Genomic DNA, 27524 nt, shown 5'->3' with positions numbered 1-27524 from the left:
TGGCTAATTCTATGTGAGTTCCTTGCAGGAAATTACTGGGCAAAAATGCTGCAGCATTCTGGGTGACATTCTGGGATTAGCTGGCAGCTGATTGATGTCAGTGCACTAGCTAGACAAAGCAGACAGAAAAGAATTTGTGTGAGCTGGCTGAGGAGGTGTCAATTGGGTCCACTATGCACATCAGCAGTGACACCTCAGCCCTTGTGTTTCCCTAGAAGGGAATGTTTCTCTCAGGACAGGTTGGCAGCCGCCAGGGGGAGAAAAAGAGGAAGAGAGAGAATCAGGCATTAATATAAAAAGAAAGTTGCTGTTTCACAGAGAAGCGAGAGCACATAGGAGAGTACGAAGACACTAGAAAACACAAAAAGGCATTATTCAGAGAGGAAAAAGCTTCAGAGGAAAGCTTAAGAAACCAGAACATCAAGTAATATTCAGCCTAGAAGGAAAATACAGAGACGTGAGAGCTGGAAGTTGAAGGACATTGTTGGCCGGCCACAGAGGATTCCAAGATCCAGCTGAACTTGTTCTTCTTCTGTTAGCTTAACTCTTTTTGTTGTCATTTAGCTACTAATTCTAGATATGGATTATACTGGAGCTTTGGATCTTGTAACTATCATTATGAGCTAAGTTGTTGTAGCTAGGCTTGCTAATGGAACCAATATTGTAAGAATGATAAGTTGTTTTTGAAATGCTATTAATCTACTATTCCTGTTCATTCATGTGAGCTAATGTTTATTTCTATTCTTGATTGGCCATCAACCTTAGGATACAAGATTGAGATTAATACTGGAAGGGTTAGTTTTAATCGGATTAGCATGAATGATGTTTGTTCAGTGAACTTGCTGAGTTGTTGATTAGTGGATGGTATAGGAATATATTATCCACCTTGCATAACTTAATGAAACCTGAGCTTAAATCTGCAGTCCTAGAACTGGATTCACATAGGAATGTGTCGGAAATAGCTTAAAGGACCACAGTCATAATCAATTCGGAAGAACTTTATGCATCAACGAGTTTCTGTTAACAGGATAGTAGAATGCTGCAGCATTCTTGGTAACATTCTAGTCAGACTTGCCGTAGAGGGGAAATTAGCAGGCCTAGCTCATTTACACCACTGAATTACATTCCATCACGACATTCTTGTTACTCTTAGTCACTTTAGACCGCATTTAGTTTGCATTCATTTTATTTACATTATTTTAGTGAATTTCTCACCACATTCATCATTTACTTGTTTTGTTGATTATACAACTCCAGACACATATTTTGGTGATTCATTCCTCGTGGGATCGATATCCGTACTTGTGTACACTTTATTACTTGTTAGCGACACGTGCACTTGCGAGCATAATTATCATGCAACAAGTTTTTGGCGCCGTTGCCGGGGAATTGAAATCGTAAAAAAATATTTACAGGAGTTAATTTGTTTTACATTTGTTTACTTTTTAATCTCATTCATTTCGCAACATAGGAGCGATGCTTTTATTGAGGTTGAAGCTATTCCCTTATTCCTTGAGGGATAGGGCGCGAGTGTGGCTGAATTCTTTGCTTCCGGATTCAGTGGCATCTTGGGATGAATTGGCAGAATTTCTCATGATGAAATACTTCCCTCCAACCAAGAATGCCAAGTTAAGGAATGACATAACCTCGTTCCAACAAGCAGATAGGGAGTCATTGTATGAAGCGTGGGATAGATTTAAGGAATTGCTGCGGAAGTGCCCTCATCATGGGATCCCCCACTGGATTTTGGTAGAAAAGTTTCTCATGAAATACTTCCCTCCAACCAAGAATGCCAAGTTAAGGAATGACATAACCTCGTTCCAACAAGCAGATAGGGAGTCATTGTATGAAGCATGGGATAGATTTAAGGAACTACTACGGAAGTGCCCTCATCATGGGATCCCCCACTGGATTCAAATGGAGACATTTTATAATGGTCTCAATGGGCAAACACGAACTATAGTGGATGGCAGCAGGTGGAGCCATTTTGGCCAAATCTTATAATGATGCATATGAGATTTTAGAGAGGATGGCAAACAACAACTATCAATGGCCAACCGAGAGGCATAATGCAAGGAAGGCCACTGGAATTCACGAGGTTGACGCCATCACTGCACTCTCAGCACAAATGTCATCCTTGACGAATATGGTAAAGGCATTAAACACACCGGCAGGGGTAAATGCAATGCACACCCCTGGTTTTTCGTGTGTTTACTGTGGAGATAGCCACCAATATGAAGATTGCCCATCCAACCCTGCCTCTGCATGCTATGTTGCTAATTTCAACAAGGGTAGTCATCACTATTCAAATCCTCATAACCAAGGGATGAGGCAACATCCAAACTTATCATGGAGTAATCAGGGAGCAGGAACTAGTCAGCCCAATGCCTACCACAGAAGCACCTATCCACCTGGATATCCACCGCAACAACAAAGAACTCAAGCCGTGGAACAATCTAGCTCTTTGGAGAGCTTGTTAAAAGAGTTTATTTCAAGGAGTGAAGCCAAAATCCAGAGCCATGATGCAGCACTGCGGAATTTAGAAAATCAGGTTAGACAGATCGCAAACTCTCTGAACAACAGGCCCCAAGGTTCTCTCTCAAGCAATACCGAAGATCCACGAAGAGATGGAAAAGAACACTGCAAAGCTATTACACTAAGGTGTGGAAAGGAGTTGGAATCAAAAGCAAAACCTATGACTGCTCACACAGAGCCCACTTCAATCCAAGGGGGGGAGAAGAAAACACTGCCACAAGAAGAACAACACAGGAGTTAGCAACTAGACTCTGATGTGCAGAATGCTGCAGCATTTCCGCAGCATTCTGGATCAGCGGAGACCAGCAACCCTAGTGGAAGCCGACCACCTCTACCATTCCCACAGCGTTTCCAGAAACAGCAACAAGATGGGCAGTTCTGCAAGTTTTTAGAGGTTTTGAAACAGCTACACATCAACATACCGCTAGTGGAAGCCTTAGAACAAATGCCAAGCTATGCTAAGTTCATGAAGGATCTCATGACCAAGAAACACAGGCTTGGGGAGTTTAAAACAGTGGCCTTGACCGAAGAATGCAGTGCTATTCTGCAGAACAAACTCCCGCCCAAGCTAAAGGATCCAGGAAGTTTTACTATTCCATGCTCTATTGGAAATCAATACTTTGGAAGAGCATTGTGTGACTTGGGAGCTAGCATAAATTTAATGCCGATGTCCATATTCAAGAAGTTGGGTATTGGAGAAGCAAGGCCGACCACAGTATCTTTGCAGCTGGCTGACAGGTCAATTCGAGGATGTCCTGGTAAGTGTGGACAAGTTCATTTTTCCTGCTCACTGTATTATTCTTGATATGGCCTTATGGACTAGGGCCAAGGGCCTGGACCGGGCCTGAGTTTTTCTTCTCAGGCCCGGCCCAGGCACAACCCTGCACTGTGCAGGGCCGTGCCTGGCACGGCCCAGGCCCTTAATGAGCCTAGTGTCAAGCGTGCCGTGCCGGCCGGGCACGGCACGTTTGACACCTCTAACCTTCTGTTATAAGATAATGTGTTCCTTAATAGTGCATTTCTTTTTTTTTTTAAGAATTTGTTTACATAATATGTTGTTGCCATGTTTTTCATTTTTTGTTGTCGTTTTCATTCATTGCCGTTTGCACAAAATTTTGTCGTTTTCTAAAAAGCTGTTTCAAACGCTACCCCCGGCAGTTATTATTATTATTATTATTAAAAACAAGTTATTATTATTTGTAAAATGGGGGAAACAGGTAATATTGAAAAAAAAAAAATATATATATATATATATATAATAGGAAAAAAAATGGAGAAAAATACATAGATTGTCATGGTTTTGTGTATGTGTAAATTTATGTCATCCTAAATAATTAAGTGTCATCATGACCTTTTATTTATTATTTTATAATTAAATAATAATTGTTTATTTTTAAATGGCGTGACATAAATAATACTTTTTACTATCTTGTGGTATTTCAGGTATTCTTTTTAAAAAGATAATGACTCTTGGACTTTTAGACTAACAATAGGGCTTTTACATACAGAAAAAGGGGAGGTCATAGATGCCGCTCTCGGCTCTCCCTTTCTATCTCTAGGGACTCTTTCTTTTCTTTTTATGTGCTGCTTGTTTTTCTCTTTTAGGGCCGAAATCCGACGCTGCCTCTTAGATGGTCGTCAAACCCCCGGCTCTAGAGACGAGGCTCTAGGTCTCATGACAATGATTATGGTGGTGGTGGCGACTTTGTGGACGGAGGGGAGGGATATGACGTACTAGTTTTTTAACTGACCATGTTGTGCATACCAGATCTCCGGCGTATCTATAATCTCAGGATCTCGCTCGTCTTATCACGGTGGTCATGAAGGGGGGAGTTGTGCATGGATGAGCCCTCAACATCGGTGGTGGAGTTGTGTGGGTCATCGCTAATCTATCCTTTATGATCTTGGTGGCCAACTTATCGCTGAGGATCTTGTCTGTGTAGCTGACGATTTTTATCTCGTTTTTAGCTTATATTTTGATGAAATAAAGGCGATGTTAATTCCATCGTTTCAGTTTTTACATTTTCATCATGTAATAACGAAGGTTGCTGTCTTACCTTTCTGTGTTGGTTGTAGGTTTATCCCGTTAGGTTTGATCTTATGTGGTATTGTGAGTGATTCTGATGCTCTGAGTCTTTTACTCTCGGTTCACTGGTTTTATCCATCAATCATAGTGGTTTTGTTAAATAAGCTTTTGTCGTGCTCGATTATTAATGTACCAAGCGAGTTTTTCCCCATTGGGACTCAACATTCCTACTCGTCTTTGTCCGCGGCTGAATACTCTTAGATTTGGTGGTTATTTTTGACTATTTTAGAGTTTGCATTGACTTAATTATTAAATAAAATTTTTCCATTCAAAAATCGGGCTTTTACCTTATCGAGGTCGTATTCTCCATTTTTTGTTTTCATAGTTTCTAGTAATTTCAGTTTCCTCTTCTTTTTTCCCCCTTTTCAGTTGCTTGTGCATGGAGACAACAATGACATTTACCTCGTAATATTATAGAGACAAAATATAATGGTGTCACACATAGGGCCGTTTTTTCCACTATTTTCTTGTATCATTGTCCAACGATAAAAATTTGCAAGAATCATATTTGTTAAAGAGAACGCGTTAAATGTACAAACGACGACCCTATTCTAAGAAGAAAAAAAGATATATTTACAAAAGCGACTACTGTGCGTGTAGGAGATCTAAAGTCTTCAATGGATCGACTATTTTTTTCCCCCTTTAAATTGAATTCAATGGTTCGATGACTTTTGCCAAAATCTGCAATTTTTCACGTAAATAGGTTTGACGTATATACTTAGATGTGTAGTAATCCTTCTCATATATATTATTGAAACTGAAACTGTCTCGGGAGAAGAAAGAGAAAAAGAAATGAAAAATATGTATTGTGTATTTCTCACTTGCTTTGTACAATGAGTACTTCCTTTTATATAACTAGGAAGTGCATCAATAACAAGAATAACATTACAACAGAAAGTCTAACAACTTAAACAAAAACTGTTACAAGAAAATGTTCCAGCTCATCACAACTTGATTATCCTAAAACTCCCCCTCAAGATGGACTGTAAATGTCCTTGACAGCCATCTTGGACAAGAGAGAGAAGAAAGATATAGCTGGTAAAGCTTTGGTAAAAAGATCTGCTAACTGATGCTGTGTCCGAATAGGCATAAGTTTGACAAACCCTGCAGTAACTTGATCACGAACAAAATGACAATCAATCTCGATGTGTTTAGTACGTTCATGAAACGTAGGATTAGAAGCAATATGAATTGCAGCCTGGTTGTCACAAAAGAGAAGAGCAGAGGATGAGAGAACAATAGAAAAATACGTGAGCAACTGTTTTAACCACACTAACTCGCTTGTAGTGGCAACCAAGGCTCGGTACTCAGCTTCAGCCGATGAACGAGAAATGGTTGGCTGCTTCTTTGTCTTCCAGGAGACTAAAGAATCCCCTAAGAACACACAAAATCCAGTGGTTGACTTGCGAGAGTCCGGGCAAGAACCCCAATCAGCATCAGAAAAAGCTTTAAGTTGCATAGGAGATGAAGAAGAAAAAAATAACCCCTGACCTGGATGAGCTTTCAGATAACGCATGAGATGATGAATAGCTTGTAAATGAGGAGACTGAGGCTGGGAAACAAACTGGCTCAAGCGATGAACAGCATAGGTGATGTCGGGCCTAGAGAGTGTGAGATAAAGTAGCCGACTTATGAGCCGACGATACTGAGAAACATCAGTCAAGAGTTCTCCATTTGTAGCCGAGAGCTTTACATGAGGATCCATAGGAACCAAAGTAGGTTTGGATGCCAGAAATCCAGTATCTTCAAGTAACTGTAAAGTGTATTGTCGCTGCAAAAGCACTATGCCTTTGGTTGAACGTGCAATTTCAAGGCCTATGAAATACTTTAAATTTCCTAAGTCCTTGAGTTTGAATTGGCTATGGAGGAAAATTTTGAGAGAGTTGATAACTTCCATGGATGGCCTTGTGAGTATAATGTCATCCACATAAACTAGTAAAGCCACGAAGGAAGATCCAGATCCTTTTGTGAACAAGGAATAGTCAGACTTTGATTGAGCAAAACCAAAGTGTAGAAGTGCGGCAGAAAACTTGGAGAACCACTGGCGTGAAGCTTGTTTAAGTCCATAAATGGACTTGTATAATTTGCAAACAAGCTTCCTATCCGGCTCAAGGATCTCCCCCTTACTACGATATCCAAGTGGAAGATCCATGTAAACTTCCTCAAACAAATCCCCATTAAGGAATGCATTGTTGACATCTAATTGAACCATATGCCATGAAGAACGCGCAGCTAGAGCCAATAAGACTTTAACAGTCACCAATTTTGCTACCGGAGAAAATGTGCCCAGGAAATCCACACCCTCTTGTTGTGTATACCCCTTTGCAACTAATCTAGCTTTGTGACGTTCAACGGAACCATCGGATTTGTATTTGATCTTATAGATCCATTTACAACCGATGGTATGCTTCCCTGGAGGTAGAGGAACAACAGACCACGTCTTGTTAGCTTCCATGGCCTCTAATTCAGCTCGCATAGCTTCTCTCCACTTAGGGTATTTAACAGCTTGATGGTAGAATCGTGGCTCAAAAAGAGATGACACGGTCAAGGCAAAAGTTTGGTAAGAGGGTGAAAGAGAATTATAAGTGACATAATTGGATAAGGGATACTCACGATGAGAATGAGAAGTGGCAGACGGATTGGTGAGTAAATGACAGTGATAGTCACGGAGATAAGATGGAGGTTTAATGGCTCGGGAAGATCGTCTAGGAGAAATCATTATTGAATCTTGAGGAGATGGAAGGTGTCCTGGTGAATGAGAGGTGAAATGTTCCAGCGAAGATGAAGGCTCAAGAATTGGTTTTGGAATAACCAAATCAGGGAATGGATCAATAGGAGGGTCCAGAGAATGCAATTGATGAAAGGGAAAAACATCTTCATGAAAAACAACATCTCTTGAAACAAAAACTTGTTTAGACTGAATATCTAGTAGCCTGTATCCTTTAATGCCTGTTGGATAGCCAATAAACACACATGGCCTAGCTCTAGGCTGAAACTTAGTGCGATGAGCCTTTAAAGTAGATGCAAAGACCAAGCAACCAAACACTCTAAAAAAAGAGTAATCAACTTGAGACTTGTATAAGGCTTCATAAGGGGTCTTATTTTGAAGCAACGGAGAAGGTGTCCGATTGATTAAGTATGTGGCAGAGAGGACACATTCAGTCCAGTAAGTAAGAGGGAGACGAGACTGAAAAAACAAAGCTCGAGCAACATTGAGTAAGTGTTGATGCTTCCTTTCTACTACAGAATTCTGTTGAGGAGTGTCTATGCAGGAAAATTGATGCAAAACACCTTGTTCAGAAAAAAAAATCAGCAAACACTAATTCCTTAGCATTATCAGACCTGAACTATTTTATTTTCTTATCAAACTGAGTCTCAATCATGTGAAAAAATCTAGGAATTACATGAGCCACATCAGATTTCTGTTTGAGTAAGAAAATCCAAGTGAATCTAGTACAATCATCAACTAAGGTAAGAAAAAATCGATGCCCTGAATGAGCAGTTACATGATACGGCCCCCAAATGTCACAGTGAATCAAATCAAAAGGCAACATAGACATGTTGTTATTTGAAACAAAAGATAAGCGTCTTTGCTTAGCTAAAGGACATATGTAGCATGGAGTGGAATTGTCCAGCTTGAAACATTTCAGCCTGTCTTTAAGCAACTCCAATCTTTTATGAGATAGGTGGCCAAGCCTATGATGCCATACACGGGCTGAAACTGAATTTACTGAGAAAGAGTTGGTTGGAATGGAGTTTGAAGGTGAAATAGGCTGCAAAGTGGTAGAATCAAGAATGTAAAGGTCTGTCAACCTTTTACCCTTGCCAATCATCGTCTGACTGTTGGCATCCTGGACTAGGAAATGACCAGGAAAGAAAGTGACTGTAAGCTGAGAATTAGAAGTAAGGGCACTGACTGAAAGCAAATTAAACTTGAATTGGGGAACATATAAGACATCCTTGAGAATTAATCCTGAGTTGAACTTAATATCTCCACTGAAATGGATGCCAATACTCATATGATTCGGCAAGGTGACAGTAGAATTGGCTATAGGCCTTAGAGCCACAAAAGCATGTGTATCACAGCAAATATGCCTAGAGGCACTAGAATCTACAATCCAGTATCTTGAAGAAGAAAGAATAGGATTGAGAGAGATTGATAAGCAAGTACCTGCTAGATAAGATGAGTTGGCAGAATCCGGTTGATCCGCAAGAGTGGCAGAAATAGTTAAATGGCTCGAGAGCAAAGCCATCAGCTGCTGGCACTGATTACTGTTGAGATGGTTCAGAAAATCTCCAGCGTTTGCAGAGGCCTTGCTGGTTGTATCTGCTGTCCCAAGGTGCGTTGCAACCTGGTTGGCAGATGCTTGAGTAGGTTTCTGACGTTGTTTGAAGCCTGGAGGGTAGCCATGAATCTTATAACACTTATCCACGGTATGGCCATGGTAATTGCAATGGGTGCAAAAAGGCATGTCAACAGTAAATGCCACATTATTTAGATTATCAGTGTTAGAAGTAGTGGAAATCTTCCTTTGGCGCTCTTCTTGGGAAATCAAGGAGAAAACTTTGTTGATGGGAGGTAATGGATCCAGCATCAGAATTTGACCATGAACTTGGGAGAATGAATCACTCAATCCCATGAGAAAAGCCATGATGTATTCCATCTGATAATAGGCATTGAGTTCTTTGACTCCACCACAAGTGCATTTTCCACAGGAACATTGGGGCCTAAAATTGCTTAATTCTTCCCATAAAGTTTTCAATTTTGTGAAATAAACACTGATAGAATTTTGTTCTTGACTATGATTGGTTAAATCACGTCGTAATTGAAAAATCCTCGGTCCATTACTTTGTTGGAACCGATCCTGGAGATCAATCCAGATTTCTCGAGCAGATTCAGAAAAAATAATGCTAGCACAAATCTCTTTGGAAACTGAGTTCAGAATCCATGAGATTACAATGTTATTGTTCCTAATCCATGAATTTAGAAGGACTACGTCATTACCTTATGGTTTCTCGATAGATCCGTCAATGAATCCAAGCCTGTTCTTGACGGACAGCACAATGATCATCGCTCTGTTCCAGGAGGCGTAGTTATCTCCGGTGAGTGGCTGTGAGACGAGGACCAGCCCAGGGCTATCAGAGTGATGCAAGAAATAAGGATTTGAAGGATCATCAATGGCCGATTTCCCTGACCTAGAAGTTTCCATGGAGGATTACCACGAGAAATTGCTTTATTCAAGCCTATATAGTAGAGTTTTATCTGATCTGGTTTTTGCATTATATAAACAATTTTGCAGCTCGTCCCTTATATGTAAAGAATGTAGGATTTTAGGACTAATATGCAAGTAAATTAATAACATGGGTGTCTTTTTTTTTTCCTTTTTTTCCTTCTTTTGTTGCAATATTGAGAAAGACAAATGGTGGTGAGAAGGGACTTGTTGCATGTGGTGGGGGAAAAAAAAAAGAGTGACAATACAATTGGTGTCGCATTATTGATAAGAGTCTTAGTTGATATATTTGCTATTGAAACTGAAACTGTCTCGGGAGAAGAAAGAGAAAAAGAAATGAAAAATATGTATTGTGTATTTCTCACTTGCTTTGTACAGTGAGTACTTCCTTTTATATAACTAGGAAGTGCATCAATAACAAGAATAACATTACAACAGAAAGTCTAACAACTTAAACAAAAACTGTTACAAGAAAATGTTCCAGCTCATCACAACTTGATTATCCTAAAATATATATATATATATATATATATATATTAAATAGTAATTTGCTTCTACTTCAACCGTCAATATTGAAGAGCAACGCGTATTTCCATTTACAATAGCTTTCTTTGTTATACGTCAAAAAATTGACTCTCGAGTCAGGTTTCTAATTGTAGAAAGACGCAGACTGACTTACATACATCGCCAAAATTAGCAAATACAGAAATCATCAAGCAAGTTCGCGGAAGTTTCGCTTTGGTTCGTTGATTCCTTTTTGCCGAGGGAAAAAAAAGAAAAAAAGAAAACGATCATAGTTTACAACTTTTCTACTGCTATGACAGACAAAGAATAAAGAAACTTCTTGTTGGGTAGAAACTATAAAGAGCAATATTTTTTACTGATCATAGTACGTTAGAATGAAATAAAGTTTAAGGTCTGTTGTTGATATAAGTTTTGTACTTAATATTTGCTCGTTTAATTAAGCCAAAATTAATCTCTTTACTACTATATATATATATATATATATATATATATTGTTAGAAATCAATGATTTAGTGAAAACTATCACTCAAAAGCCAAGAACATTCATTTTAGATCATCAAGAATTAATAAATCTGTAAGCGGAAGCGTATCTGAATTCATATTGTTTGATTTCTCTCTAGAGTCGTGCAGTTTATCTTCCAGGTCAATACGTTTTCCTAGAGAACCCTTTAACTTTCTCTTTGTACTCTTTCTGATGATGGGATGTCAGAATGAATGAAATGATACGTGTGATCTGGGGACCATAACTGTCATATATTGATAACTTCCCTGTTATATTTTGGTATTTTTATTTTAGCCCATCATAAAAATAGAAATTACCCGTAAGTCTCTACATATTAAAGGCCCACACCCTATTAGATACATTAAAGCCCAAAATACATAAACCTTAATAGATCACTTTTAATTAGGCTTAATCTTATATGATAGTCCGCAACGCATAATTATTCACATATAAGCCCAACGTTGGATTAAGGATCCAACAATCTCCTACTTGGGCTATATGTGTAGCCTTATAATTATGCTTTGTAAAAATAACTGTATGAGCTCAACTTTGCTGTCATTACCGAAATGTATCTGTAACCAATCCGGTCCATCAATCATACCAACATAGGATCAAAGCGGCCTTCGTTACAACTGTCATAACTCGACCCATCAATGGTCACGTATGCCAATACAACTGAATGACATGGATCATGATGTGAATGTGTAGCATGAAAATTTCATGTAATGTGATCTTAACATGGCTATTTCCAACTGGTCCACCTTAAACCTTAGTGAGATCAAACCATACTAAAATCAGAGTGTGAATAAACTAAAATTTTATTTATGCAGAAAATAACCTCAAAATATCCATAAACTGAAATAACTGAAAATATGTCTATATCATAGAAGCATCTAAAATTACAAACTCCCACTAAAACTAAATATCCTCTAATGACATGACACCCATATGAGCAGTGTGCTCATGAAACACTTTGGGTGGCAATCCCTTAGCAAGCGGATCCACAACCATGGAGTTTGTACCAATGTGCTCTATAGACAATTGTCCACTCTGAACTCTTTCCTTGACAACTAGAAACTTGATGTCTATATGCTTTGACTTCGTCGAGCTCTTATTGTTGTTGGAATACATCACTGCTGACTTATTGTCACAAATAACTTGAGTAACCTTTCAATGCCATCCACTATGCGCAGCCTCGTGACAAAATTTCGCAGCCATATTCTGTGATTGGACGCCTCATAACATGCTATGAACTCTGCTGCCATGGTAGAAGAGGCTATAAGAGATTGTTTAGCACTCTTCCAGGAGACAGCACCTCCAGCTAGCAGGTAGATATAGCCCGACGTAGATTTCATACTATCTAGGCATCTAGCAAAATCGAAGTCAATATACCCAATGATCACAAGCTGATCCGACCTCTGATACGTGAGCATGTAGTCTTTTGTTCTATGCAAGTACCGTAAGACCCGTTTGGCTGCTTTCCAATGGTCTACTCCTGGATTACTTAAATATTTGCCTAACATCCCAGTAACATACGCAATATCCGAACGCGTACAAACCTGAGCATACATTAGACTTCCTATTGCTAACGCATATTGAATCTTCTGCATTTTCTTTTCCTCAAAATCATTCTTAGGGCACTGATTTATGCTAAACTTGTCTCCTTTAGCCACAGGGGTATCACCTGGTTTGCAATCATGCATGCCATATCTCTTGAGAACCTTTTCGATATAGCTCTTTTGTGATAATTCAAGAATACCCCGAGAGCGATCCCGGTGTATCTGTATGCCTAATACAAAAGAGGCGTCACCAAGATCTTTCATCTCAAAATTCTTAGCTAGAAATCTCTTGGTTTCGTGCAATAAGCCTATATCGTTGCTGGCAAGCAAAATGTCATCGACATATAAAACCAGAAAAATGTACTTACTCCTACAGAACTTATGGTATATGCAATCATCGATCAAATTCATCTCAAAACCGAACGAGATGATCACTTGATGAAACTTGAAATACCATTGTTGAGATGCTTGTTTGAGTCCATAGATGGATTTCCTAAGTTTGCAAACCATATTCTTTAGGTCTCCCGGCACAAAGTTTTCTGGTTGCACCATATAGATTGTCTCATCAATGTTTCCATTGAGAAACTCTGTCTTTATATCCATCTGATGTAACTCAAGATTGAAATGTGCCACTAATGCCATTATAATCCTGAAAGAGTCTTTTGAAGAAACCGGAGAGAAAGTCTCTTTATAGTCGATGCCTTCCTTTTGTGTAAAGCCCTTTGCGACAAGACGTGCCTTATACCTCTCCACATCGCCTTTCGAATCTCTCTTGGTCTTAAATATCCATTTGCAACCAATGAGTTTCGCTCCTTCTGGCAATGGGACAAGATCCCACACGTCATTGTCCTTTATGGACTTACTCTCCTCATTCATGGTATCAATCCACTTCTGATAGTTTTCATATCATTTTAATGAAATGTCTTTTTTCTTTGTCGTCAAGAAGAGAAACCAGAAGTTGCAGGTACTTGTTATGATTTTTCTATTATTATTATTATTATTATTTGCTCAAGACTATTATCATTATTATTATTTTGAAAGGAAAGTTAGGGCTAAATTTACTACATGACTTTACCTTTTCTTTTTTTTTTTTTTACTACTTTGGTGAGATCTTCAAGTAGACGACAGAAAGGGATGGATTTTTGCCATTTTGGTTTTGTTATGGAGATTATTTAACTCGTTTTTAATGAATTGGGACAGTTGGTCATAGGGTTAGTTTCATGATCATAACAGCTTTGTTGACCTGAAGCATTGAGCTGGATTATAAGCCATTGGGGACTTTTAGACAATATTGACCATAAAGAAAATAAAGCAAATATTAAACCAAAAAAAAAAAAAAACGTTCAGCAATTTAATTGTGTGCATCTTATTTCTTTCTTATGAAAGAAAGATAAAAACAATTGTGCAAACCATCCTAAAAGTGGAGATTTCCATGTGCTGACTAAATATTAACATGCCTTTTTGCGTCTAAAGTTTAGACTTTGAAGGTTGCATGTACAGTATAATTGTAAATTGCACACTATCTCTACTTTAGAGTTCAATTTCTCTATCTCAAAAGTATGCACCTTTGTAGAAATATCAGTAGGAGGGAAAAAGTCTTAACACACAGAATTGAAGTTTTTCTATTACATGAGTCCCTCCCTCTAAAAATAATTAACAATTTTTGCAATATAACGACTAGAAGAGCTAGTCATAATAATGGTCTGCATAAAAAGAGTTGAATAGCGCAGTACCATCATACTTACGTGAATCATCAACCAATGGGATTGGAAAGCTGGTACTGATATTTCAGATTATTTTATAAAATGAATAAATGCGAATTTTTGAGTAGTTTAGTTCGGATAATGATTGAATCCTCTAACTTAATTAAAATAATAAATGGAGTACCTTATAATTCATCAAGAATTTATTTATTTATGCCTTGTTCAATTTAATTTTTAGGTTCTTACTTTTCCTCGACAGTTATGTCACAATGTCTTTAAAGTCTACATGTGATGGATAAACTCTTGAAACCATAACATATTTTCTTATTTGGATATATCACGGTCGAACTACCAAAATAGAATGGAATAAAAATCAGATACCTAAATGCTTCACTTGTATTGAATAGCTAGGTAATAGTTCTTATAAAACTAATTCATTGAAATTCCATCTAGCACAATAGAGGAATCATAAATCTCCAAAATAATAGATATGAATATCGCAAATAGAACCATTATGATACCCTCTAAAGGAGTAGTTCCCCACTATGAATTACTTTACCATATTTTGAATTCAAGGGTTTCAATAAATTTCTTACATTGTTGGTCTTGAACCATATTTAGAACTCCCTCAACAGTCTATGTAGCTGTATATCCTATTTTATATTCATTGAGATCTGTTGACTTTGTATACCATTATGTCGAAAATAAACGATAGGAAAAGATTAAAAAAAATCACTCAAACATAAACAATTGTTATTTAATTAATAAAGAGAAAATAAAAGCCACGATGACGCCTAATTATTTAGAATGACATATGTAATAGGCATACACAAAATTATAATAACATATGTACTTTTCTCATAAATGATCTTAGCGTAGATTCATCGTAGTCTTTAAACTATATAATAATAGAAATAACAACGCTCGATCCCAACTTTATTCTGCTTTAATTGTAAGTTTTACTCAATATGCCTTTTATATTGTTTTTGGCAACCTTCTCAACAATCCATTCGAGAAACACAAAGACTAGTTGAAGTAATGAGCCTACCAATATTGAGTTATTGGCAGGCTCATTACTCTCAATGGAGTTAATAAAAAACTATTTCTATCTTTTTAATTGGAACTTTAGTCCGTTCTCGGGAAAAAAAAAAGCGAAAATATTATTCTTAGAGTTGAGAATAAGAGAAATTTATAAACCAATGCTTCCACAGATTTGATCGTAGTTTACAAATATAGATTCAACACCTATTCATTTGAGATCATCTCCCGGATAAAGAAAAGAAAGAACAAAGACAAGAGTCAAAGAAAATACAACGATTTAAATTAAGATTTATACAATAGTCATATCAAATCACAAAACTAAAGATAAAAAATAACAAAACAATATTGTATTAAACTATTTGTCTTCTTATAGTTGGATCTCTGAGTTTTTGGAATGCTCAAAATTTTACTAGAGCATCCAAATCCGGGGTCGATGCCAGCAAAAACACCCCTAAATAGATTCTAGCAACATGTCAAATGTGTCTTAAGAAGAGTATAGCAAACGAAGCATGTCTAAAAGTAAAATAACTCCTCGGACTGCTACAGATTTCAAAATGTCACGATCTAATTTAAAATTTTCACCTATTTGAGCATGCCTAGCATATTTTTGCACAGTAGCTTGCACAGTAGCTAGATCGCTATAAGTGACTCTATTGAGTTCGCTGCCATAAAACTCAACAATTACACCTACTTATCGACACCATATTTCAATTCTGTCCTTTTTATGCCTTCATGCATGCGTACAATCCAATTCACCCGTCTATTAAAGGGATTAACCTAATCCAAAATATGAACTATAAAAGAAAGGGAAATTTTCATTTTGATACCCCCTGTTATATCCAAATTTGAGTTTAGTACCTTCTGTTTTTAAAAATTTCATGCCAGTAACCAACTTTTTAGAAAATCATTTTTTACTATCTCAGAACCATTTTTGGGACACAGAAAGACAAATATGCCCTTATTGTAAAAATTCATCTATTGACCATAATTTAAAAAAAAAAAAAGATTTTTAAAATTATTATACATGTAACCAAACACCTAAAAACCCATTAAAAGAACTTGCTTCTTTCTTCAAAATTTTGACGTTTACGTTTTATTTTTCATTTGTGCTTTTCTTTTTTTTTTCTTTTTGTTCGGTGCTCTTCCTCTCTTCCCTCTTGAAGTTATTTTGAATATTGTTTTCAACTGATTCTTGTGGTGCTCAATGTACAGTACTTGCTAAAAGATTTTGGGTTTTTATTTACAAGTATAATAAGATTTTGGGTACTAAAATGAAATTATACAGATCACAAAGCGTAAAAAACAAAAGAACGCGGTTTTAATAGTTATTCCAATATTATATTGCTTGTCCTAAAACGACATGTCATTGTTTACAACAAGTTATTGTCGTTTAAGGTCTGCTGCTATTGTTTTATTGGATGACCAGTAGAATTTCACTATTATTTTTGTTGGCCTGAAACGACACACTTTTCTTCGTCGTTATCTGAAGCTTCTAGGAAAACGACATAACATATTTCTTTATGTTTTGGTGTTCGTTACTAAAAGCAGTTTGTTGCTGGTTGTTCACTGAAAGTGAAAAGACATCCATCTTGTAAGAGAGATGTCGTTTTATGTCGAAAATTTTGTAGAGATAGAGGAGATGTTGTCTGAATTATGCTATCATTACTAATTAAAAAAAAAAGGAAGGGAAAGGAAAAACGATGTACAATTTAAATAAGAAATATATATATTATCGTTTGAATATTGCTCTAGTTCAAGAGGGGAAACGACATGCAGTGCAAACTTTTTTTTGTTGTCGTTTCTGAAAACATGCAGTTAATTTTAAATTTTCTATCGTTGCGGAATAAAATGACCAAAGTTTAGCTTCCATTTACTACCGTCTAGGAGATCTCGTTCATCACCTGAATTTTGCTGTCGTAAGGGAAACAATGGCACGCAGTTCAATCTTTAATTTTTATTGTCGTTTTATGAACACGTATTTCTATCATTTAAAAAAAACAAAAAGTATGATAAGACAAGGCAATAAATGCATATTATGCTGAAAAATATATTAAACTAGTTAGTGCCACGTGCAATATGCAGTGAAAGTAATTTTTGTTAGTTTATTAATTCATCTCAAAAGCTTAAGCTATTAAGAGGTGAGTCAATAATAATTTTATACGTGAAAGTAATTTTACAGTAATTATTTACGTGTCAAAGTTTTGATCTTACTATATCATTATTTTTCTAGTTTGTCGAGTGATGAAAGTTTTAATTGACTTTAACAAACAATTAACAATAACATTATATTACGTTGTTTAATATAGAGAAAATTAATTGAAAATTTATTTAATTATTTCTTAATATTTTCAAATTTTAGAGAAAAAAAAAAGAAAACAAAGAGTATAATGGAACACTCTCAGTCTCAAATATTTATTTCTCATATATAGCCCGAAATTTTTCTTAAAAAAAAAGTCTCCATATGACAAGAAGAAATACATTTAAATATGAATGTATTTGAGAAACTTTTTTTATTGTTGTGATTAGTAAAAAAAAAAGTTTTTATAAAGGTCACTTTAATAAAATAATATTTTAAATAATTAGAAAAAAATAATTTAATTTGATTTTAAGGAAAAAATGAAAAAAAAAAAACAATAGAGAAAGATAAATTAAGGCCCCGTTCATTTCACTGATTCGAGTTTAGAATTCGAGTTTTGCTACAGTAAAAAACTCTCACATAAAATCACATCTCAACTCGAATTAAAAACTCGAATCAACGAACTAAACGGACCCTAAGAAAAATTTTTAAAAAAAATAAAGATAATAAGATAAAATAAGAATAAGACAAAATAGCTTGACCAAAATTTTGAATAGTGCAGAAAGGAACTTCCATTTATAATATAGTAAAAGAAAAGTTTTTATGAAGGTCACTTTAATAAAATAATATTTTAAATGATTAGAAAAAAATAATTTAATTTGATTTTAAGGAAAAAATGAAAAAAAAAAAAAACAATCGAAAATGGCAAACTAAGAAAAGTTTTAAAAAAATAAAGAGAATAAGACAAAATAGCTTGTCCTAAAAATTATTAAATAGTGCACAAAGGAACTCCCATTTATAATATAGTTATTATTATATTATAATGACCGAGAAAAATTTGATATTAAGTAGTGTAATTTACGTAATTAAATTATAAATTTTTTAAATAATGACATGTTTTGTAATGAATGATTTATGAAATTAATAATAGTATTCTAAAATTTTATATAAAAAATTTAATGTCAAAAATTTTTATGTTATGACTCGGTCGATAATCCTCACCGCGATTTAAGACATGAGAAATTTTCAATTCGACTATGATTTGTGATTTTGCTCATAAGAATTTCCAAGTACTGTACAACGTTAGCAGTGCTCTCAGAAGCACTCTAACATTTAAAGAAATTTTTAATTGTCAATTAGTAAAATCGGTGTTACGCGAGTCGCGTTTTCGGTAAAACCGTAAAGTCAGGCTCGGAAATCGACACTGTCGGTTATTATGTTTTATTGAAAGTTTAAGACACGTATGTGAAACTCAGATTTTAAGTTATTTTAAGACAAATTTTAAAGTCTGAAAATAGCCCGAATAATCTACGCGATTTTAAATTTAAACCGGTGTTAATTTCTTTCAAATATAGTGTTGGACTGTGTTTAAAACAGTAGACTGAAAACCGTCAGAAAATATTTATCCAAAAAATTGATCTAAAAATTATTGTCAGTACAAACTTAATTTGATAAAAGAATGTTTTAGTGAGAGACATGGATGAGACTAGATTTGACTTTGGATTGAAAAGTAATGCAAGTCATGATTAAAAAGATTCCTCTCTCTTTTTCTCTTAGCCATGGGCAGCCTACTATTAGCATGGTTAATCAATTTTTGTAGTCCAATTAGTGAGTCTAATAAGCTTAAGAATTATGATTAAGTATAATTAATCAATTATCTATATATATCACCACTTAGAATTAAGCTTACTTTTACCATTTCCTTATTTTTTCACATTCTCTTTCTTTTCCCCTCTCTTGGCCAAACCCCTCTAGCTTTCTCTCTCAAACTTTTTTCTTTTCCTCACACTAAGAGATCTTCAAACCATAATCAAGGAGGAGAAGGAGTTGTGTGGATTTTCCTAACACTTTCAAGGGTAAAGATCAAAACTTTTTGATTTTTCTTTGTTTAAAGTTCCAACTCTTCTTTATAAAGTTTAAATCTTCGTAGGAATTTCTCACTTTGGTAGTCAAAACCATTCATCTCTTAAGATTTGTGGTAAGATTCTTTAAAACTTATCTTGAACATTTCAACTTTAAGAACAAAGTTTGGTTTCGTTATAAAGTTTGTGTTTCTATTGTTTATAAGTGTGTTAAAAAGATTAGATCTTCACATGCAAGGAGTTTTAATGTTAAATCAATTTTTTTTTTATATTTTATGGTCTAAGGTTGTTGTTTTATGTGTTTAGAATAAGATCTAAGGTTTGTATATTAATTTTAAGAGGTTAAAGATGCAGTTGACAAGTTTCTGTTTTGATTTTTAAAAATTTAAGTCCACTTTGATGTAAAATTCGAAGTTGTTAGAGACAAAGTTAAGAAAAAAAACTATTTCATGAAAGTTGTAGAACTCGAAGTGCTGAACATTTTTTCGTGACAGAGAAAAATCTCAATTATGCCGCTAAAATGTGTTTTTAGACATTTTTCCAAAACTGTCCAGAATTTCATAAAAACTGTCCAAAATTGTCAATTTGAGTTAGCTTCTGTTTTACTGTTTTTGGACCTCTAAAAGGCAATTTCAGGATTTCGGACACACGTGTCTTAAAGGTTTTGACGTTACGGATAAATCTCTATGACCACTCGAATCTAGGATGCATTTACGGGCCATTTTCAAAAAACTGAACAAAATAATAATTGTGCCGCCACTATTTTTAAGATTTCGGGCCGTTCCGAGGCCGAACCTCATTTTCTGTGAAACACGAAACTTTTAGATCATGACGAGACGAAGAAACTTCTTAAATCTCAGATTTTAGGAATGAAACTCTAAGACGTAGTTAATTACATATTAAATAAAAACATAAAAGTTAACCAGTAAGATTTGAAACGGTTCAGATTCTAGCGAGAAACGTTTGAATCCAAGTTTCATAGGAATTGAAAGTTTAAGACAAAATCTAATAAACAAGGCCAAATAGGAAATTTAAAAGGTTTACAAACTTATGGTTATCTTCTAAAAATATCACTAAGTGCTTCCCGACACTAATTTCTAGTAACCGACAATATTACTAACGGTAAAATATGATGTACTAATGATTTTCAAAATATGATCGGATTGAGAATTTTTATAAAAACACTAGGTACAAACCCAACACCCGTACTAGGCCCGTAACTTTTTTAGACTAAGTCCGATACACTAGTGTAAAGGAACGATGTAGACATGTAGTAGATTAATGTGCCTTAATAGAATTTTGGGCCCAATCTAAGAAATAATATGAAATGGTAATTTAGACATAGATCATGATTTAGTTAATTAATTAAAAAGATTTAAGTTATCAACCTAGGACTGATTAGCAAAGACAATTAAGGAAAATTATACGATAAGGGTTTATTAAAATAATCCTTATAATATGTAAGAAGTCAAATAATCCTTATTTAAAAATGAAATATTTTCTAAGTATTGGAATACATTCCTAAATAAACTAAGCTAAATAGACTAGCTTATAATAAGTCAAACTCACACCGTCAATGGATTTTTTTTACAGAACACAGCAGTAGAGGTTAACCTCGGTGAGTAATATAGTCCCGACCTTGGCTGATAGCAAGTAAGTGAGAATCTCGCCTACAGTATGAATAAGTTTAAAAACAGAATATTATACATATTTTATGTACATTTTTATGTTTAACGCTATAGTATGCTATGCCATGACATATTGCATGCTCAATTAAGATCTATATGACTAATAAGAACATTTAAGAGTGTCGTACCAACCTCTCGACCTACAGAGAGGATTTAAGGCATGAGAATGCAATCATTCAGTTCCTGAGGAGGTAAAATAGGGTCACAGTGTAGTTTGGGACATTCCAAACCCTCTCTACCTACTGATTGTGCGCACATCCCGGTACGTACACTCAGGTCCAAATGAATAATAAATCAAGTTCATAAAATAACATAATTGGTACACGCATTACAGATATACTTTAAGTACTCTGTTTTATACAGTAGGAAAACAACCAATGAAAGGTGAATAATGGACTGTGTGCAACGACATGCGAACAGTGTGGAGACTGGAAAATGGATACTGCTCACATTTTAATTCCGTAATATGTTTTGTTATGATAAGACTTTTTAATTGTATGCATGCATTTTAGTTTAAGAAAACTGAGACATCTTATACAATTTAAAAATTAATATCTATTAATTTAATATTAAAATTAAGTTTATTTTCCTTTATTATATGGTGTATAAAAAAATTGCAAATTTCAGTTTAATTAATTAAAGTATTTTAAGCGATTACATGTTAGTGAGTTTAAAAGGCGGTTACTTAGTTAGGGTCATCACATATGTAGATATTTTAAATGATTAGAAAAAAATAATTTAATTGGAGATATATTTAAAACAATTTATTTCAACAGGGGGTGGCAGATTAAAAAAAAAAATTTGTTATACGTATTTGAAGATACATGATTTAAAGAAAAAATGAAAAAAAAAAAAAAAAACAATAGAGAAAGACAAACTAAGAGAAATTTCAAAAAAAAAAAATAAAGAAAATAAGACAAAATAATTTGACTAAAATTTTGAATAGTGCACAAAGAAACTCCCATTTAAGTTGATCAAACATTGATTTTTAGCATCCGACCAGCCATCAGAAAAAATAGAAACTCATGTTTGTTTATAAGCCATTTTAACTTCCTCCACAAATTTTTCAGTAGTAAGTACTTCCTCCTTCAAAATCCATGTTCTAAGCTCATGCATACTTGGAGATACAAGACCTTTACCATAGTTACCAATTGATCTACACATTAAAATAGGAGGGGCTCCTAGCAATATTGAAAGCAAGTGCAATTTCATAAAAGAACCTACCAATGTCGAGACATACTAAAAAATGGGCCTCTTTCTCACTTGATGTCGTTCTAAGGGAAGGTCTTTCGTTTGCTTCCTTATCATCCACATTGTTCAAAAACTTGTCCATATGACCTCTAACTCCTCTATCACTAACCACTTACGGTGGTTGACAAGATGACAAATCTATCACCATAATATGAGCCAACATCTACCATTTCTTTAAAATTCTGATGCGCTGACTGTTTTTCAGCAACCCACTTGTTCATATAGTCATTAATTTCTTTCTTCACATCATCAGGAACTTTAGGACAAGGCTTTACATTCTTATGAGTGCAAGCAAGGTGTTCTTTCATTCTCTTAACACCTCCTTTAATAAGTTGATTGCAAAACACACATTGAAGGTAAACATAAGTCCTTTTGTCATTTTTTGATGTAATTTCTTTTATATATTTTCAAGTCGGATTTGTCTCCCACCACGACTACCACTAGCATTTTGTGGTCTCATTCTAATTCCTAACTTTAAAAAAAAAACCGAAAACCGAAACATTAAACCCAAAAATTGGCTCACAGTCCACTCATATGCTACTACAAAATCTAAAAAAAAAAAAAAAAAAAAAAAAAAAAAAAAAAAAAAAAAAAAAAAAGTCAAGAGAAGAGATTAGATACCTCACTTGAAGGGTTGGTTGTCGGCTTGCTGTGAAGTGTTCTATCGTGCGGCCACAGCTGGTTCTGGTTGATGGAGCAAAGGAAGCCGTGAAGGAGAGGTGCGAAGAAGAAGGAGGAGGCACGACACCGGGAAAGAAGAAGAAGAGCTGGTTCTGGTTGATGGCGCAGAGGAAGCCGTGAAGGAGAGCTGCGAAGAAGAAGGAGGCACGGCACCGGGAAAGAAGAAGAGCTAGTTCTGGTTGATGGAGCAGAGGAACCCGCGAGGAGAGATGCGAAGGAGGCACGGTGAGGAGGGAGAGGTGCGAAAGAATGGGAAGATCCTATTCTGGTTCGGTTTATGTTAGTCTGGCCCACATCATTTTGGCGCCGTGGCCCACATCATTTTGGCTTAAAAAAACCCCAGAAGCCCTATATTAGTGAGGCAGACGCCTCATATACTGCCTGAGGTGCTGATCAAAGGTGTGTACCTGTGTGTGAGGCGCACGAAGGCGTAGGAGTTAAGGCGCTTTTCCAACGCCTCGCCACGAGGTGCGCCTCAAGGCCTGCTCCTCTAGCGCTTCTTACAACCTTGATAGTAAAGCCACTCTCTTTTCTATTACAGCTATAGTTATAGAAAAGGGACAAGAGAGAGATGTTCAACAATGTTCCAAACTAGATTAGCAAAAAAACTATGTTCCAAACTAGAACGAAGGAATATAAGGAAGTCATGTTATGGATTTGTTCCAGCAAAAAAGTTGCGTCACATTTTAGGCCAACCGATGAAAAAAAAGGTGACAAATTCTACATAAATAGCCAACTTTTACAAAGTCCAATGCAATTGAATAAAGGCATGAAAAATCGGAGAACAAATGTTTAGAAACGACTCGAATTCATATTCACTGCTCTAATTTTTTTTTTTTAGCACCCCAAAAAAAAAAAAAAAAAAAACTACTTTCACTACACGTTTTCACAATTCCTAATGCTGTTGCACATAATAATTTACAGCCAGGGATAACAAAATAGATACATCCCTTTAATATTTGTATTGCAAAAGTGGAGAAAGAAATAAATATACAAATAAATTATTTTTATAAAGGGGTTAAATGGGCAGTTGGTGTTTAATGTGGGTCTATAATTTCGTTCGCTTTGTGGATTTAAATTTTTAATTTGAGTTGAAATGTGATATTTTTTAAAAAATTTCAACTGTAATAAAAAAAATTAAATGTGATATTTTTTAAATATTTTTAATTGTAAAAATTTAAACTTAAAAACTCAAATCAACAAGATAAACAAGCCTTGTACGTCTAGAAAATCTCTCCTAGTTTCAGTTTGTGAGCTGGTCATTTTACCTGCCACTTCCACAGCTGCAAGCTGAGAATAACGACCAAGACGACGATCAGCAACAAGATGGTGACGTAGCAGGTCCCCTTGCGGGTGTTGTTCTGGTACGCACGGGCTCCCTGGAGCCGCTTTGCGCCTGATCTGACGACCGAACTGGCCCTTGCCACTTGGCTCTCGATGTTGTCGAGTTCTTCCCCCTGTGCCTGGACCAGAACCATCATGTCCAAGAAGACATGGTGAAGCTCCTTGAGGTTCTTCTCCATCTCCTTCACTGCGTCTTGCCGCTCTTGGATCTCCTTTATTGTGTCAAGAACTCTCGCTCTTCCTTGCTCTTGGATCGCCCTTTGCAGGAACGTCTCGCTCTCTCCTGATCATTCCATTAAAAAATCAAAAGAAACAGGTTCAACACTTTCATAGGAAACGAAAATTTTCCTATGAGTAATTGATTGCTCAGATTAGAGGAAAATTTCCTTGAATTTCGATGAAATATGAGCTCTATAAGTACTTGATTCCTCGAATTAGAGGAAATTTTCCTTCAATTTTTTTATGAATTTAAGCTCTGTATACTTTTCTTGAACCACAAGAAATTTCCTCGTAGATGAATTTTTTTGTTTGAATATTTTTTATATGGACCTTCATAATTGTAATAATAATTCACTTTAACATATGCTAAAGCTTGTTATGAATAATTTTATTAATGTGAATTTTTTTATCCATGCATGTCAAATAAATATTAAATTGTAATATGATAAACACTAATTTTATTGACTAGCTTGAGGTTCATATATTCTCTCTGGCAAGTACTTTAATCAATCTATTTAAAAAACCTCTCTAACATAATTAATATAAGCCCAAGAAGTCTAAACTAATTAAGCACATTATGTTTAAGGGTAATCTTAACAAATACCCTTTAAAGTATACGGGTCATAATTTTTACGATTTATTTTTTATTCATAATTTTTTTAGTCAAATAATTATATTAACAAAATAGTATTTATCAAGAATAAGAGATAAAAATTTAGATTCATACGCTCTAAAAGATAAATTCCTCATTTTTTCTATGTTTTTTTAGTGAGACACATTATATAAGTGGTTGTGGGACAATGTATGTGTCATGGATGAGGGGCATTTGACACTTAGTACAATGTGGTAGAGGGAGAGAAAAGAGGAAAGATAATAGAACCGTCAGCTCCTCTACGTTGACGGTAGAGTTCCAACGTCCTATTGACACTATCACTAGGTACCTCAAATTGTACATACTTCAATACTCATATGGATTAGCTATTACTTTCAACATTTTGAACTCGGATTAAGAAGAGAATTAATAATGAGTTTTGCCATTGTTCGTTACCTGTGGAGATAAGGAGGTCGATGGTTTTCTCGTCGGGATTCTCGCCGGTGACGGTGAAGTACCGTCGCTGGATAGTGTCTCTGTACTCCGACGAGATCAGCTGGTGGAGAGAGTTGAAGCTCTCCATGGAGTCCTTGAGCTTCTTCATGAGGCCGTTGACGACGGAGGTCCTCGTCCGGTCAGAGGAGGATCCCGGCCCGCAGCCGTGAAAGTTCTGGTTGGCGGCGTTGCACCGATCGAGCGCCTCTAGCCGGACCTTTATCAGCTTGGCCTTCTTTAGCGCGAGGCTGACGTCAGCGTCCATGCGAGATCGGAGATCCTTGATCGCCTTGGCGTTGTGGAGAGTCTTGCTCTGCTGGTGAGACGCGTTGAGGCACTCATCTCCATTTCCTTGAGCTCGTCCTTGAAGGACTCCACATCTTCGAAGAACTTGTCGAGGTTGACTCCGCCGGTGGCAACCGCCGCCGAGGAGGCGGAGGACATCTCGATCACGTGGTGGTCCGGCGAGGCATCCTCGTTCTGGAACCTGGAGAACAAGTCGTTCATTGCGGAAACAGGAAGAAGAAGAATACCAGAATCGATTCATTCGATGGTTGGATCAAAAGGGAAGAACTGAATGAGAAATGAATGGAGATTGGAGAGTTGTTGGGGGTAGTGCTGGAATTTTGGACGGGTCACCCGCGACCACCTAAAAATACTGAGTTTTTGCCCGAGCCCGACCCGTCCAAAAAATTCGGGCTGCTTGCCTCAGCCCGAAAATTACCTTGAACGGGCCGCAGGCTTGTATTAGGCCGCCCGAGTAGCCTGAATTTTTAAAATTTTTTTTAATATTAAGTTATTTTGTGTTAAAATTTTGATATATATATATATGTATTAATTTGAAATTTAAAATGAACACACGAACTATATAAAAAAATTATTTCTTTATTAATTTTTAAATTTATAATTCATGATTGCCTCGTTAAAAACCTTACCAAGAAAAAACCCAACTAGGATAAAAACTTGGCAAGAAAAAAAGAGTGCAATCATTTTGTGACGAATTACATATTTTACAAACTTACAAAGTTATACAATTACAAATACAAGTCAAAAGTAAATACATATTTACAAATTACAAATTTACAATTTAATTTGAAGCTGAAGGATCGTCTTCAAAATTAAATGTTAATCGATTAAATTCATCGATCCATTCTTGGCTTGCCAGCGAAATTGTATCCTGTAGACGTTGATCGGCCCGATCCCAATCCTTAATGCAGACTAAGGCTTCAACAATGTCCCTTTGCAATGCATTCAGGCGTTCCTCAAGCATTCTTCCTGTCGTACTGAAGGCTTGTTCGGATGAAATAGTGGACGCTGGGATTGAAAATATATCCATTGTCAATCAAGTTAGGATTAGCCAAGTTAATACCCGTGCCCTCCACCATTGAACTAAGTCAAATGATTCTCTAGTACCGTCGACTACTAAACCTTCACTGAGGTACGCCATAAGCTCGTTGAAACTGCCGCCGCCACTGCCACTTGTTGATGAAGATCCACTTCCACTCCCAGCTTCTGTTTGAGTTGTCTTCTTCTTCTTCTTTAACCCGAATTCAAGAATGAATGTGGGTTTTCATCCTGTTGTTGCGGTTCCTGTACTCTAGAGTTTGTGCTTCTAAACCTAATCTCATATTTACTATAGATCTCATATATTTTTGCCTTTATTATTGAAAATTGGTCCGTACAAGTGATGCCTAAAAATTCACCTAAGTTTTCTAAACCACTTTCTAATCCGTCTAATTTTAATCTATGATCAAAAATTGTACCTAAACCGTATAACAAAGGCAACTTAGACCAATATTTTTTAAATTTCTTTTCCATAGAATGAATATGAACTCCTAAGATTGGATCCTCCCTATATTTGCTAAATAAAATACTAATTCTTAAAAGTTCTCCTAAAGCTAAAGGTAATGTTAG

The 27524-nt window shown here is 35.8% G+C and overlaps 1 protein-coding gene, 2 non-coding genes and 1 pseudogene across 3 annotated transcripts; 1 reads left to right on the top strand and 3 right to left on the bottom strand.

Annotated features, from left to right (window-relative positions):
• Positions 1-1626: 1626 nt before the first annotated feature.
• Positions 1627-1733, bottom strand: LOC112093696. Its single transcript, XR_002903163.1, has one exon. It is a non-coding gene; the product is annotated as a small nucleolar RNA R71 (small nucleolar RNA).
• A 61-nt stretch (positions 1734-1794) lies between these two features.
• Positions 1795-1901, bottom strand: LOC112093697. Its single transcript, XR_002903164.1, has one exon. It is a non-coding gene; the product is annotated as a small nucleolar RNA R71 (small nucleolar RNA).
• A 128-nt stretch (positions 1902-2029) lies between these two features.
• LOC112093694 lies at positions 2030-4822 on the top strand. Its single transcript, XM_024172646.1, has 4 exons — positions 2030-2551; positions 2798-3273; positions 4141-4266; positions 4612-4822. Exons 1-4 carry the CDS (start codon positions 2030-2032, stop codon positions 4820-4822), a joined length of 1335 nt encoding a protein of 444 aa, XP_024028414.1.
• A 17229-nt stretch (positions 4823-22051) lies between these two features.
• Positions 22052-26117, bottom strand: LOC21399953 (annotated as a pseudogene).
• Between the last annotated feature and the right edge of the window lie 1407 nt (positions 26118-27524).

Source organism: Morus notabilis, unplaced genomic scaffold (genome assembly GCF_000414095.1).
Source record: "Morus notabilis unplaced genomic scaffold, ASM41409v2 Scaffold758, whole genome shotgun sequence".
Taxonomy (NCBI): domain Eukaryota; kingdom Viridiplantae; phylum Streptophyta; class Magnoliopsida; order Rosales; family Moraceae; genus Morus; species Morus notabilis.
Note: the sequence above shows the minus strand (reverse complement) of the source record. Positions and strands in the feature narration are given on the sequence as shown.